This window comes from Aotus nancymaae, unplaced genomic scaffold (genome assembly GCF_030222135.1).
Source record: "Aotus nancymaae isolate 86718 unplaced genomic scaffold, 86718_ANA_hifiasm-v0.15.2.pri h1tg000079l, whole genome shotgun sequence".
NCBI lineage: Eukaryota > Metazoa > Chordata > Mammalia > Primates > Aotidae > Aotus > Aotus nancymaae.
Window position 1 is genome coordinate 688,705 of NW_026988494.1, and position 16,174 is coordinate 704,878.

Sequence of the window (16,174 nt, forward strand, 5' to 3'; positions counted from 1 at the left end):
CCTCTACCTCCAGTACCAATCCCCTCCCTCTGTAATCTCTTCCCTTTGAGTGTAGGCTGGACCTAGTGACTCATCAGAATACGGCAAACGTCATGGATGTCACCTCTGAGGTTAGGTTCTGAACAAACTTTGACTTCCATGTTTTGAGAAGCTAAAGGAAAAGGCCCATATGGCAAAGATGTCTCTGCCAACAGTGGGGACCCAAGACTTGCCAACAACCACATGAGTGAGCCTGGAAGTAGATCCTCCTCAGGATCCTCCCCAGGTCAAGCCTGGAGATGACTCCAGCCCTGGTCAATACTTTGCAGCCTGCAACAGACTCTGTCAGAGGCATCCAGCAAAGCTGCCCAAGATTCCTGACCCACAGAAACAATGAGATAATAAACACTTGCTTTAAGTGTCGGAGTAACGTGTTACACAGCAGTAGATAGCTGATACACCCCTGGACCTTTGAATCATCTCATTAATTTCTTGTGCCTTGTTTCTTATCAAGAAACCGTAACTTGCCTAAAGGGAGGTAATACAGGAAGCCAAGTTGACACTTGATTCATCAGTTACACTTCCGATTCCAAATTAATAACATTTTAAATTAATAAGATTTCATGGGTCAGTCTCTTGTGAATTCTTAGTTTAAGCCAGAGTCCCCAGGTTGAGTCAACTTTAGGAAACAGATTCTCAGTGCTTCCCATGGCTACCAAGTTCATGAGAATTTGGGAAATAAGACCCCTAAAAATCTTCTTGGCCAGGAAAACATCAATGTCCATTACAGAGTTCAGCATCTCATTCATTTGTTGAGGGGGTGGTAAATGAATTCAGTCTGTCTGCTTAACAACTCAATGCTAACACATTTGGGGTCCAGAAGAGGCGGTATCCTGAGCTGGAGGTGGAAGACCAGACCTTGGATGGTATATGATGTCTCCAGGCAAGTAGGCTCTTCAGCCTGCCAGCTCTCCCCGGCCACTCTCTTCTCTGCCTGGCCACATCTATAAGCCTCACTACTCAAAATGCAACAGCTCTTACAGGTATAAGGACAGGAATGTATGCCCTGGCCTACTTTGGCCTCTTTTCCAGTCTCCTAGGATTTAACTTTTTATATTCCTTAGTTGTTTAGTTGCTTATTAAAAAGTGCAGAACATCTCACAGGGGTGTCCAAGGGAGAGAATACAGTCATGAGTTCTTAGTTTCTGTTTCTGGTTGGGCCAGTAATGCCCCTTCCTCATCCCTCTTTTCTGCTTATCACTAGAGACAGAAACTAAAAACAATGGCTTCAGGCTGCTAAAAGCCTAAAGCAAAATGACAGAACAACAACAAAATTAGTCAAGATGGACAAGCTTGTTATAGAATCTACCATCACGGAGAATTGGCTAGAAGATCTCTTTCAGGCCTGGGCCATCTAGTATATCTTTAATGAAGGTGCTAAATCAATCAATTATATCCTTCCAAAGGGGCTTCATTTCATGTTTGCCAATGCTTCTCTCAGTCCCTCAAAACGTTCACAATTGAGGACCAACAAAGACCTGTCTACAGACAATAGAACTCAATGGACGCCCTGCTGCAAATTTACAGTGAGCACAGATACCACAGATTCCCGTGGCTGTGTCCTAGCGGCAAGAGAATTCGCATCAACTAATCTGTGGCAGTGTGCTGACTGTGCTCATCCTGTCATTTGCCTTCAATCACAGCAGAGCAGTACCAGCCCCTGCCGTACTCTAACAGAGACACGCCCAGAAAAGCCAAATGAACTCTTTTCTTTTTTTTGTCTTTAAATAATTTTTTTTTTTTTTTTTTTAAATAAAGATGGGGTTTCACCATGCTGGCCAGGCTGGTCTTGAACTCTTGACCTCAGGTGATCCACCCACCTCGGCCTCCCAAAGTGCTAGGATTACAGGTGTGAGCCACTGCGCCCGGCCATGAACTCAACTTTTAAGAAGTTTATAACAAAAAGGAAAGTTAACTTCTTACGTGAAAAATGCTGTGGAACAACAGCTGAAAAGCAAGGTGAGACTGACTCCCCACCACTGACTGTACTCTGGCCTTAGTCCCAGCCACCGCCTACTGCTGGGCACAAGACATATAGGAATGGACTTCAGAGCAACATGGAGAAACTTAGAAAATAAATGCTGATTAAACAGTTTTTTTCATTCAACGTGTTACGTGGTGAAATTTCTTTATACAATGTTTATTCAGTGTTCTAAGGAAGAAGTTCATTTATGTTGGGAAGTTCAAATGGAGTTGCTTTTAAAAGGTCACAGCATATGATATGTTCCTCACCAACTGGCTCCAGAGACAGTGTTTGCCACTTTTCTTTTTCGCTCTGTTTCCCATGTTTCCTATCAACACCCCACCAGTGTATTCTAGCACTTTCCAGCTTAAATCTTTCACACTGTCATTTCACCTTATCCTCACAACCACTTCGATGAGGCAGATGGGTGCTGCTCATTTTATGGATGAATAAGTCGGGAATCAGGAAGTTTAAAGTTTGTTTCAAGAACTGAGTAAACCAGCCAGGTGCAGTGGCTCATGCCTGTAATGCCAGCACTTTGGGAGGCCAAAGTGGGCAGACTGCTTGAGCCCAGGAATTTGAGACCAGCCTAGGCAACATGGCAAGACCCCATTTCTACAAAAAATACAAAAATTAGCTGGGTGTGGTGGCACGCGCCTCTAGTCCCAGCTACTTGGGAGGCTGTGGAGGGAGGATCACTTGAGCCCAGGAGGTGGAGGTTGCAGTTAGCCAAGATTGCACCACTGCACTCCAGCCTGGGTGACAGAGTGAGACTGTCTCAAATAATAATAATTATAATATACCTCAGTTAACCCAATACATCCAAAATATTATCATTCAACATGTAGTTAATATTAAAAGTTGAGACATTTATGCTTCTTCTTTTTCTGAGTAGCTACAGTTCAAGTGCTCAATAGCCACCTGCAGGTAGGGCTACTGTATAGAACACTGCAGAGACTACATGTTCCTCAAGTGAAGAAACTGTATCTTATTTACATTTTATTCTCATCACCTAACACTGACCAGAATTTAGCAAATTCACGTGGGCTTTAAAACTAATACTGAAAGAAACCTGAGCCCCACCTGGCCCTCCACATTAAGGAACTTACAAGCACGGCAGACCCGTCTTCTTCCATCTTCTGACACGTCTCCTTCTCTATACCTAAGAGAGAAAGTCATTTTTATAGTTAACCCAAGGAGTCAGTTTCTTTCCTTCCTAGTGAAAGGTTCTTGGAGACCCCATTGCAGGTCAAGAATGACTATGAACACATGAAAAGCGTTTTAAGATTTTATTTAAAAGGAGCGCTGGCATTTTGTTGGGCATTGCGCAGTTCAGTGTTATATGTCTATGACATTGAGAAGAGGAGCACATGGTTATTCAGCCACGAATGTTTGTTCAGCCTTCAGGCAGAAAAAACAGCGAGGCTGCCCCCTTGTGTCCATTAAAAGTTTGGACAAATGCACTGTGCTAACCATGGTATTATTTCAGAAAGGGGTCCCTGTGTAACATCAAATTTTTTATCATCAAGTCAGAGTGAATTTAAATTCCAACCCAGAAGGGTGGCCTTGATCTAATTAATACAGGAGATAAGATAATAAGCTTTAAAATTCAAGCCAGCAAAACTAAACTCATTCTCCCCTCCACACCCTTCAAATGGGCTTCCTTGTCTCAGGTCCCTCCTCTAGTAGGGTGGAGGGTGACATTTAAAATAACCAGAAGATGGCCAGGTGTGGTGGCTCACACCTGTAATCCCAGCACTTTGGGAGGCCAGGTGGGTGAATCATTTGAGGTCAGGAGACTAGCCTGGCCAACACGGCAAAGCCTTGTCTCTACTAAAAATACAAAAACTAGCCAGGCATGGTGGCGGGTGACTGTAATACCAGCTGCTCGAGAAGCTGTGGCAGGAGAATCACTTGAACCCAGGAGGTGGAGGTTGCAGTGAGCCAAGATCGCGCCACTGCACTCCAGCCTGGGCAACAACAGCGAAACTCAGTCTCAAAAATAAAAAATAAAAATAAATAAATAAATAAATAAATAAATAAATAAATAAATAAAATAACCAGAAGATCCACTCATTGAAGTAAATGTAAAAATACAGAAAAGCATACAAAACTTTAAAGTTATAATCCTCTACATGGCAATCACTGACTACTATTGTTGTCAATAGCTAATTATTTAAAACACAAATGTGACCATCACTCCCTTGTTCAAAAACCTTCAACCCTTCCCTACCTATAGGATCAAGCCCAGATTCCAAGGCATGACCTTATTTCCCACTTGCCGTGTACTCACAGAAAGCAAATGGGCATTTTACCAACATGGTAGCTTCCTTCTCATGGCTGTGTGAGAGTCTTGTTTCCTGGAGAACATCTAGTAAGTATCCACCAGGACCCAGCTCCAATGTAACAGGGCCTGTAGCCACCCCCAACACCCAGGACCGCAGCCTCCACTTGCCTGTGATGTGGCTGATCAGTTACAGTGTAACAGCTTGTTGAAATCTGTTCCCTCTGCTATTTGCTAACCTTGAAGATAGCAATGTATGCAATAGGGATACATAAGTTTTTGTTGAAGGAATTTCCTCCAGTGAGAAAGAATATAATTCAATAAATGTTTACCATGTACTGTGTCAAAGGTGACTCCAAGATGACCGTCTCATAGTCTCTAACCTCAGTAAGTTTATAACATTGCCTTCCTATAATTTGCACCCTCCACCAGGTGCTGTGGAACAGGAAGCGGAATAGGAAATACAGGAGGATAAAGCATGCTGGAGAGACCGGAAGGGGTGTGCAGAACTCTGTAGGAGGTGGCAAAGGAAGACGCTTCAGATGGAAGAAACCACGGCAGGTGTAAGAATACTCAGGATTAACCCCGAGAAACCAGAGGAATGGCAAACAAGGTCTTTGGGAAAGACGTCAGGGCAGAAGACAGTGTTGGAAAGAATCAGGAACAATGCCTGGCGCATCATTTTATAGATGAGAGACTGAGGTCTGGGATGGAAAGGAGGCCAGGGGGAATAAACTACTCTAAGTCCTGACTTTCCATCTGCTTCCCTGGCTTAATGGCAGATCATGACTTAAAATTCTATGCATAAAAGCCCATAAATAAAATTATGTTGCTTTTTTTTTTATTGAGACAGAGTCTCACATGTCACTCGGGCTGGAGTGCGGTGGTATGATCCCAGCTCACTGTAGCCTCTGCCTCCCGAGTTCAAGTGAGTCTCCGGTCTCAGCCTCCTGAGTAGCTGGGACTACAGGTGTGCACCACCATGTCTGGCTAATTTTTGTACTTTTAGCAGTGACAGGGTTTCACCATGTTGGCCAGGATGGTCTCAATCTCCTGACCTTGTGATCTGCCCACCTCGGCCTCCCAAAGTGCTGGGATTACAGGTGTGAGCCACCGTGCCCAGAGAGATCTGAGTTTTTAATAAGTTTAATGTAGTCAGGAACATGGTTCTAAAACTTCTCATAAGTAAAGTTTAAGGCCAAGGATGTAACTGGGAACCCAAAAGAGGGGCTTAGCTCTAGAATGATCTGACGAGTCTATCAGTAAGAGGCTGCAGCCCTGGTGAGTCCAGGTTCCTCATTAGCATGTTAAGAAAGATCCTACAGTGCACTGGTCAATCTCAATCTACCACATCTGTACCAGGAAAATTTACAGTAGCCTACTGTCATGAAAATAATCTCTTCACACTTTGGCATTGTGGCTAAAAGACCATGGAAGCAGACTGCTTACAGTCAAATCTAGTTCTACCATTCACAAGGTTCAGAACACACTACACCAACATATGGCGCTTTCACATTTGAGGAACCAGCAGCAGGAAGGTCTCCTGGCCCCTCTCCTGCCCTCTCCCCTGAAGCAGGCCATAAAGGAATCCCTCAGACCTTCCCCTGAAAATAGGTCATAAGACCTCATTACAGAGGAGTCCTCCCTATACCCAGAGAAAAACAATGTCCTTATCCTGAAAGACACAGACACCAAGAGGAATTGAAACAAACAGGACTTGCTAAGTTCCCCTAGTTTATTACCATTAGATCACACTCTTCTGTCCTCCAATTGTATTTCTGCATAACTATCCGTAAAAGTACAGTTTTCCCTGTTTCTTTGGGTCTTCATTTCTGGAGGCTCTAATGTCATGTCAAACTTATATTAAATATATTTGTACGCTTTTCTCTTCTTGATCCGTCTTTTGTTAGAGATGTCTCAGTCATGAACCTTGTGGTAAGGAGGAAAAAGATACCACTTTTCTGTCCTACACTAGCCACGTGACTTTAATCAAGTTACTTAACTTGCTTGCCTTACTTTGTTTCTCCAAACAAGGGAGAAAAGGGTAACACTTTGCTATGAATGAGTATATGTAAAGCACTTAGAACAATGCCTGCACGTGGTAAGGCACCCTATGTATTAGTTATTATTTCTGTAAGTTAAACAATGAGCATAACAATCACAAAAAAGTCAAACATATGACATAGTTATAGGCCATTTGATATAGTTTGAATATCTGTCCTCTAAATCTCATGTTGAAATCTGATCAACAGTTAGAGATGAGGCCTAATGGGAGGTGTTTGGGTCATAGGAGCGGATCCCTCATCAATAGCTTGGTGCCCTCCTTGTGGCAATGAGTGACTTCTCACTCTGTTAGTTTCTGTGAGATCTGTTTGTTAAAAACAGCCTGGCATTCTCTTCCCCCTCTCGCCACGTGACACATGTGCTCCCCCTTGCCTTCCACCATGATTGGAAGCTTCCTGAGTCCCTCACCAGAAGCAGGTACTGGCACCTTGCTTCTTCTATGGCCTGAAGAACCATAAACCAAATAAACCTCTTTTCCTTACAAATTAGCCCGTCTCTGGTATTCCTTTACAGCAACGCAAATTAACTAACACATCACTATACTTTAAGATATGACCATATTCACATAAAATTATAAATTCAAGCAGTCTCACACACCTCAGCATCTACTATACAACTTGCCACAAGTATCCCTGTATCCCTAGTACTTTAATAAGCACTTTTTTTGTCTCCCTTTTCCAGGAAGAGAAGCGAAGCATAGGTCAGCATCCTAAATCTATCCTTCAAGTGACCCAATTCTTTAATCTCTGTAATGCGCCTCCTACTTTATTAGGCTTTCAGGCATTTCCATGCTTATGTACATTAGAAAGATGAAGATATGCTTCCATACCTGCTTCTGAGGATGAAAACGCATGATTTATGGTAGACACGGGAACATTGGAACATTCAAAGTACTCCAGGTCTTCCTCTGGCTCACCTTTCACCTCGGCCCCAGCTGATTTCTGACCACATGACGTGGATGCCAGTTTCTCCTCATCGGTAGCATGGCCATCCCTATTAGAAATGTCTGAAATCTCGGAGATCACTGCCCCTCCATCCTGAGAAACACAACAGAGAAGATGCTACCCTTTAGCAGGGCAAGCAATGGGGAAAAGTGACATCCCACGAATGGAACAAAGTGGACACAACTCCATACGGATATGTGACAGAGTTAACCACAGATCTGGGTACAAAGCAAGGAGGAAGTTGGAGTCTTTCAATCGTGAGATGCTGTTTTATAGACCCTAGCTTCTGTAATTTGAGTCTGTTTTAAAAAACGAGTTTCTCTAGGTTAAGTCTATAAGCAAGCAGTTTAAGTGGTTTAAGAGAGTGGTTTTCAATTTTTTTGTTCGTATACCTTCTATTTTTTTTTTAATCTATGTACCCCATTGCATTTTCAAGTGACATCTAAAAACTCTTTGGCATAAGTTTAAATAACTGCAAAGGGTGTGACATCTGGTATATTCTAAGTATTGAATTTGCTTAATGCTATCTAGTTACCTGAGTGATTTGATACCATATGATCCATTTTAAATTTACATGAACAAGTTACTAAGTCAGAAATTTATGTTATTCCTTTTCCTCTCTAAATCTGTACTTCCATTCCACTTACATCAAGAAATTATTCCAATGAAAAACATCTGCATGGTTGAAAGTCTTTTAAAGATCTCTATCCAATGTCTCTGTGAATTTTTTTTCTTTGACTATAAGTCTTAACACAAATTTTTATATCAATTACAAAACGTTTTATTCCACTAATTCTTAAAAACTTTTACAGTACAATAAATATATGGGTTGTTTTTTTTTTAAAGAAAACCTAAGATAAATTTTTCATAGCTCTTGCTGCCTACTTTAGCAAAATCTGAGGGAGAATCTTTTACACATTTGTAACAGATGAAAAATAACTCAGATTGCAAATTTCCCCCCACCACACCCCTGTTTTACATCTACACCATATACCAAGTTTCTAGTCCAAATTGTATAGGAAAAGTTATGTTAAACTGGATTCTATTAACCAGTGAATGTATTTCTGTAATAAGTATACTGACATAAAAAGAACAAAAGGATCTCACTGCAATCAGATGGGCCTGGGTTTTGGTTTGTGTTTTGCAATTAGTTCATATGGTCATGGATGGATATTATTTATTGCTAGAATGTAACAAAGGTCAACATCAATTTTATTCCTGGTTTCTATTTTTATAAATTATAACCATTAAGAAACCTTATTTATATAAACAATAGATGAAACAGAAGGTAGTTCTGTAACGAAAGTGCCTCTCAATTCTTTGAACCCCTTTCCAAGTTATGTGCCAAAAAAATCTATCATCAAACATTGTTTTTAGATCTATCAGCTGACAACTCAAGTCCTTCTATATTGTTGAAAGCAATGAACTGGAAAACCATCTGACTTAAGAAAAATATCATCCAGATATTAAGTCAATTATCTTTATAGAATCTACACCAATATTTCAGATCTTCCCTTTGGTGCCCTGGAGACTTTCACACCCTGTGGTGATGCATCTTTATAGCATTTAGAGTGGGAATTTTACTCCCTCCCCCACCCAAAGAGAAAGAGAGAGAGAAAGAGAGAGACAGAGAGAGAGACAGAGAGAGAGAAGAGTCACTGTGAAAGGGTTCCCGTGTCTTCAGGGCCCTTTTCTTCAGGGGAGAGAAGTAAGGATCTGGAAACTGGCTTCCTTAAAGCTGAGTACTCAGGCACCCATTGGAAAGTCCTTTTTAACCTCCCACCAGGGGGATGCAAACTCCCGCTGGGGGAACCCCTGGTCTAACAGACATTCTGGGGATGGGCACAGACTCACCTGAGAACATGCATCCAGAGCGAGAGACTGAGTTTCATGCTTCTTCACCTTACAGCCACTCCTAGAAAAAGAAACACAAATAAGCCAGTTTGGAATCACACTGACAACTGTCAACGTATGAAATGGGGCAGACAGCAGTGTGTGCGGATAGAAGCCAAAGCGTACAGCACCACACAAATCATACATCACCGCGTGAGAGAGGCAGGGACACCTTTTATGCCTCTGAGTTTTCTTGGAGAGACGGGGTAAGCAAAGATCAACAGCGGGGCTCATTCTCTGAAAAGACCCCCTCGCTTGCTTCTGTGAGTTGTCAAACACTAGCACTCTGATGTCTAGTTTTTAATTACACGCCACCAAAAGCTTTTCAGACAGTACAGCCTTAGCAGCTGGAGACATTCAGTTCCTCTGAGCTTCACTCGCTTGGCTTTGACGTTCATAGAAAAATCATCACGCTGGACCAGATTCTTTAAAAATTCTTTATTGCACTAAAAGCCATAGAAGTCTCGTAAAACAGTTCCAGTTAGACTTGTGTGCTCACAGAGAAGAACTGTGGTCAATAAAAAGTATAAAAATAAAAATATGTAGTAAAGTGTTACCATTCCTATTAAGTAGTAAGATGAAAGATGAATGCCATGTACTGCACAGAGCCTGAAACTTGGGAAAGCTTGAACCACCTGTTATTTGTAGACTAGCACACAATTTGTGATCACAGGACTAATTCAGATTTTTTTTAAATAAACTTAGTATTTCCAGTAAAAACACCACTGTGACCAAAAAAAAGAAAAAAAGTTACTTGCAACCTTTTTTCTTTTGCGAGAAAAAATAAAAAGACAAGCACGTAAGTTACCGGAATGTGCATAATCACTAGTTCATGATCTTCTTTCCCTAATCTTCTTACTGAGTGCCACTCTCTGCCACCAAGCTCAAGGTGAGCGGACTCAGTAAAATTTATTAACTGTTCCAAGCCAGCAGCTTTATCCTACCAAAAAAGCCAATGATTTCTAATATTAAATAGCAGAACAGTCCCTCAAACCACTGCTGTGATGATCTTGGGGCCAAGCCAGTTCTTGGTATTGTCAAAGCGCCATGTGACACCTGCCAAGCCAGGGAGTGCAAGCTCTTGCACCTAAGGTGTAAAGGCCGAGCCCTACTCCCTTAGGTATGGACAACTGCAAGGCTAAGCTGACTCATGAAGTGGCCGATGAAATGCAAAAAAATCGTCAGAAGATCAAACTCAGAATTAGAAGCAAACATGCTATGGAGAGATGGCTGGGGGAGGGTGGGAGGAGAGGAAACTGCCAATGGTCCCAGGGACAAACAGAAGCAGCAGGAGTACTTACAACAGAAAACAGAGAAATTTCACTTGTTCAGTAGTCCTGATGCACCAACAAAATTAGAGACAGGAAAGAGACAGACAGATGGAGAAAAAAATCATGTAAAGACTGGAATATTTAACTCTAGTCTGGCAGATGTAAAAGCTGCACAAATCTTTGTATGAGGTGAGATACAAATTAAAAATGTCATATTCATGAATGCTATCACTAGTGAGTGAATGATGAACAGACCTCAACTATAAAAGAGACTGGCAGAAACACTCAGAAATGCCACAAATTCAAATTTATAGATGAAAAATAAACTTTCAAGAGGTCTAGCACTCCTTTTTTCTAAAAAGAACAAGAAGACAACAATTTTGATTGCATAAAGACTTTTAAAAAAACCTATTAAGTGTATTAGATCAAGAAGTTTATTCGACAAATACAGAATAGGGAAAAAGGCTACTGGGTGAGGGTGAGAGTGGTAGGACTCGAGACGGTGCTCCTTGCTGCTGAATATAAAGTGTAGAATAAATTACCTTTTATTTGGCCCAGATTTCCTCTTATTTAAGGCACTTCTTGCATGCAACTGAAACTCTCACAAATGACTCCTTATTAATTTCAATAGGCAGAAGCATCCCACAATTAGGGGAGGAAGTACCTAGGCAGTGACGTGCCCAGTACATACCCTAAGTGCTGTCTAGAGAGAACTAACCTTAAAAGCCACAAAAGAGGACACCCAATCAATAACATTTTTCAACAACCATTTAGCTGCTTTTATTTAATCAAAGAACAGATCGAGAGCTACTAATGACATTTCACTCCCCTTAGCCTTTCTGGGGCTGCTGAAGAACTGGTTTCTATATCACTCTACTTTCTTGGTTCTGAAGTTGATCCTTCTGCTCTTTAAACCTTTGGGGGTCTTCCTTTCTGCTGAAAGTCACCATGCCACCTGGAGTTTTTAAGTCACAGAAATGCCGAGACGTATTTCCCCAACAGATCTACAGTGACAACTACAAACATGGTGCTTCTCATACTCCTTTTTCATATTTCATCCTGCAACTCATTGGTCCTTCTTTATATCTACGTTTTACCCAAATGTTTTAGTAAAATGTTATAGGGCCACAAAAGGATATACAGTCATGTGCCACGTAATGACATTTCACTCATATATGTGATCGTGGTCCCGCAGGGTTAGAATGGAGCTGAAAAACTATCACCTAGTGATGTCCTGACGATCCTGACCCTGGGTAAGCCTAGGTAATGTGTGTGTCTGTGTCTTAGTTTTTAACAAAAAAGTTTACAAAGTAAATAAATAAGTAACTATTTTACACAAAGAAAACTTATGGAATAGGAATATAAAGAAAATATTTTTGTATAGCTGTACCATGTGTTTGTGTTTTAAGCTAAGTATTATCACAAAAGAGTCAAAACTTCTTTAAAAATTTAAAAGTTGATAAAGTAGAAGTTACAGTAAGCTAAACTTTAATCTATTATTGAGGGAAAAAAGTTTAAATAAATTTAGTGTAGCTGAAGTGTACAGTGTTTATACAGGCTACAGTAGTGTGCAATAATGTCCTAGGCCTTCACATTCACTTACCACTCACTCACTGACTCAATCGGAGCAAATTCCAGTTCTGCAAGCTCCATTCATGGTAAGCACCCTATCCAGGTGTATTAATTTTTATCTTTTATACTATATTTTTATGTACCTTTTCTATGCTTAGATATGTTTAGATACACAAATACCTACCACTGTGTTACACGCCTATAGTAGTTTTCTAAGACAGGGTCTTGCTCTGCCAGCCAGGTTGGAATACAATGGCATAATCATGGCTCACTGCAACCTCAACCTCCGGGGCTCAAGCAATCCTCCTGCCTCAACCTCCTGAGTAGCTGAGACTACAGGCATGCACCACTACTCCCAGCTAATGAAAAACAAATTTTTTTTTAAGAGACGGGGGGTTGGAGGAGGGGGTCTCACTATATTACCCAGGTTGGTCTTGAACTCGTGGCCTCAAGGGATCCTCCCACCTTGGCCTCCCAAAGTGTTGGGATTACAGGTGTGAGCCACCACACCTGGCACCTATACTATTCAGTACAATAATGTGCTGTACAGGTTTGTAGCCTAGGAGTAACAGGCTGTACCATATAGCCTAGGCGTGTAGTAGGATACACCAAATAGGTTTGTGTAAGTTCACTTTATGATGTTCACACAACAAAATCACTTAAGGACGCATTTCTAAGAACTACCCTGTGGCTAAGTGATGTATGATTATATTACCATCTACTCAAGTTTTGTGATAAAGTAATCCTGCAGCAAAAACTGAAACCTGATATGGAATATGACCTTAAGTGATTATGCTAAAACTCTAAGGACCTTGCAAAAGTCAAATAATTTCCCAGGAGAGATGGGGGGACTGACTAAACCAACTAATTTACTCAGTTTTAACTGAACATTTAAAATATTCTTCATTCTTATTGGAAATTTACCTCCTTGCTGATGAGCCAGAAACTACACATGGAGACAAGAATTCTCACCAACTTTTAGTGGTAGGTTTGTTTCCAACAAAAATCACAGTTGTTATGTAAAAAGACTTCTTTCTACAAGACCCTTTTGGACCATTTCCCACATGTTATTGACACTACACAGGTAATTTATAGGACTGGAATTTCTGTCTTATTCATAAAGAATCTGAAGACGGTGGCAAGCACTGACATTTGAATTGTCTATAATGTGACTCCTTACAGCCCAGCCAGGATTTCTGAAAACCATCAAATCTCCACCTATCTCTCATGCCATTCTTTATTTTTTTCAAACATAAAAACATAAAAAGTCCTAGGGTCAGGGGAAAAGAGCTTAGCTGATTAAGCTGACGATTCAGAATAAGATAAAAAACTAAAAGGAAACCTCTGGTATTTCTGATTCCACACAACAGTGAGGCCAAATAGTGAAGACTTCAGGATACCGTTATAAGCTTTGTATCAACCTCGGTGCACTTCAAAGGTAAATTCAGTTCACCAAAGCCAAAAGTAGCTGGCTGCCTAACTCACAGAGAAGACACAGAGCACACGACACCCAGAGCCCACTGTCACTCACGTTATTAAACGCGACTTTGCCTTCTTGGGTGACTCTAAGATTTCATTAACATGATTACCAGTGGGAGAACAAAAGTCACTGCTTGTTAAGGTCGTAGTTGGTTTAAAGGGATCCATGGATTCGTCAGAGTTATCTGGGTCAAAGTGGTAAGAGCCCTCAGAAGAAAGGGGTGGGGAGTTCTGCAGAATGGAGTGGCTCCCAAAGGGGTTGAAGCTGGGGTTATCCCACTGACTAGGATCTAGCTTGGAAGATGCTTGGGAGAGAGGCCCGTCTCGTGCCACTGGGTCTGTAGGCTGTTCTACACCTGCTGACTTACTGATGCCATCTTTTTGTATCTTGGGAGTCAGTTTGCTACCCGGTTTCCTGCCAGGTTTCCTTGGGAGGGCTTTCCTGGCCTCTGCATTTCCCACATCTTCTGTGAAATCAAACTCAAGCTTGAGAGGTGAGCTCCTTGATTCCTCCCCCAGCTCAACCCCTGAGTCGTTGGTGTCACTACCGAGAGTGCCAGGAGTTTCCTTAAGGTCAGGGGGAGACTTCTGGAACCTGGCACCTCCTAGCAAAGAAGGACTTGTGTTCTCATCCAGCTCTTCAGGACTGAAGTGGTAGGATGCCCTGGGGAGAGGTGTGCCCTCCACAGCAGCATCAGCATCTGAGAACTCTCCAATTGCTTTCTTCCTCAGAGGGACAGGCTTGGGCTTTCTCAGCTTGCTTCTTCTGCTGGGTGCAGGCTCTGAACAGGAGTTTCCAGCTTTTAGATCAGCTTCTGTGGAGGCCTCGAGGGTGACCCCCATACTGCCTTCTAGCATTGCCTTGTCCTGGAGGGTGCCTGATGGGCTGAAAGGCAGAGGCCTGCCTGAGACTGCAGTTACAAAGCCATGAGCTGCTTTTGTTCCAAGGGCTGCCGAGATATCCGTGGTATCCTTTGTTTCTATTGAAAATGGCCTCACGATGGAAATTTTGCTAAAATCATGTTCTGGTTCTTCTTTGAAATTCTTGAGTGAGTGAGAGTCAACAGCCTGCTGTGGCACCTTATTTTCTGAAGGTTTAGAACAAGTCTCAGATGAACACTTTTCAACCACTTCTGCTACAAGCTGTTCATCAGCTTCTTGTGATTCTAAAATGGGAAAAAAAAACCGTCTATTAAAGAATTATCTTTCTGTCATTGGTAAATATTCTCTCCTACCTAAATTCACATAAACAAATAGCAAGTTCTTTCCTCTTTACTTCTACTAAGCATCTCTAAAGTTCAGCAAGGACCGCAGCACAGCCTGAAAGAGAACAGCTGGCACAACACCCTAAAATGAATTTTCTTATCCCAAGTTGTGTATGTGCATTATCCAAGTGATATGAATACCAAGTACACCAAAAGAACTATTTAGAGAAAGGATAAATAGAGCAACAGTCTGCTGCAATGTATATTATGTGATGTTAACATTCTGTAGGTTAAAACTGGTCTGGAGGAATCTTTAGAAACCAACAGCTATGGTGCAGGGATGCAGATTGGCACTAGGACAGTTCCTAGGCACAGCCTGACAGCTTTAGGGTCAGAGCTTTATGCAGTGAACAAATCTGAATCCAAAAACAAACTTAAAAAACCTACTGTGACCAACGCAGAATCATCTCTCTATAGACCTAAAAACTAAAAGAACCAAATAAGAAAGCTAATTTGAAAAATCAGTTATGGAAATGGCTTTAAAACAAATAGCCCTTATTTCACTAAGACACAAATTATAAAACAATGAAGTTATTTTTTCTTTAGAACCTCTGTCTCTGAGCCGGGCCAGGAATTCTCTAAATCACCTGTGAAAAATAAAAATCCTTTTTAATTGGGGTCTTACTAGGATGAGTGCTACAAATATTAGGAAGGTGTGAATGAGGTAATTTCATTAAAGCACAAAGTGATTTCCTGACGTAGATATCTGAAATAAGAGTAGCATAGAAAACTCAATGAATTGGTTATAATATCTCATGATTTAAAAAAAAAAGTTAAGAGATGACCCTCTAATCCTACTTCCTAATCCTGATCCAGGATCAGAGTCAAGTACCACTGGAATATCATTGGAATAGTTTTTATTTTTGTTTCTCTTGAGACAGTGTCTCTGTTACCCAGGCTGGAGTGCAGTGGCCTGATCATGGCTCACTGCAGCCTTGACCTCCCAGACTCAAGTGATCCTCCCACATCAACCTCCCAAGTAACTGAGACCACAGGCATGAGCCACCATGCTTGGATGGTCTTGCTAGGCTCAAGCAATCTGCCTGCCTCCGCCTCCCAAAGTGCTGGGATCACAGGTGTAAGCCACTGTGCCTAGGCTGAAGTACAGTGGTGTGATCACAGCTCACTGCATCCTCAAACTTCTGGGCTCAAGCAATTCTCCCACCTCAGCTGCCCAAGTAGTTGGGATTTGGAATAGTTTTTTAAAGCACTCACATACCTTTCTCATGAATCTTTTATGATTATTATTGGGTAGTGGTTTATAAATTATACTTTACAGATATATTTTAGATAGTCTACAAATGTCCAATTAAAATTTTTCTTTTAAATATATGTTTAATTATTAATATTATAATGTATTAAAACATCTCAATGCTTCATAACCAGAATTTGGTTTAACA

At 41.4% G+C, this 16,174-nt stretch overlaps 1 protein-coding gene across 9 annotated transcripts in view; it reads right to left on the minus strand.

Moving 5' to 3' along the window:
• The window catches only part of TACC1 (transforming acidic coiled-coil containing protein 1), a 127,288-nt gene that overhangs the window by 19,328 nt on the left and 91,786 nt on the right, over window positions 1-16,174 (minus strand). For 2 of the 9 annotated variants that reach the window (XM_064368686.1, XM_012476031.2), the window contains exons 3-7: window positions 13,562-14,675; window positions 10,489-10,524; window positions 9,149-9,209; window positions 7,180-7,387; window positions 3,112-3,164 (exon numbers count right to left, since the gene is read on the minus strand). In XM_064368686.1, coding sequence (XP_064224756.1) covers window positions 3,112-3,164; window positions 7,180-7,387; window positions 9,149-9,209; window positions 10,489-10,524; window positions 13,562-14,367 — 1,164 coding nt within the window. In that variant the 5' untranslated portion in view covers window positions 14,368-14,675. The remainder of the gene's footprint in view (window positions 1-3,111; window positions 3,165-7,179; window positions 7,388-9,148; window positions 9,210-10,488; window positions 10,525-13,561; window positions 14,676-16,174) is intronic. The other 7 variants (XM_064368687.1, XM_012476032.2, XM_064368689.1 and 4 more) reach the window with 5 other exon arrangements.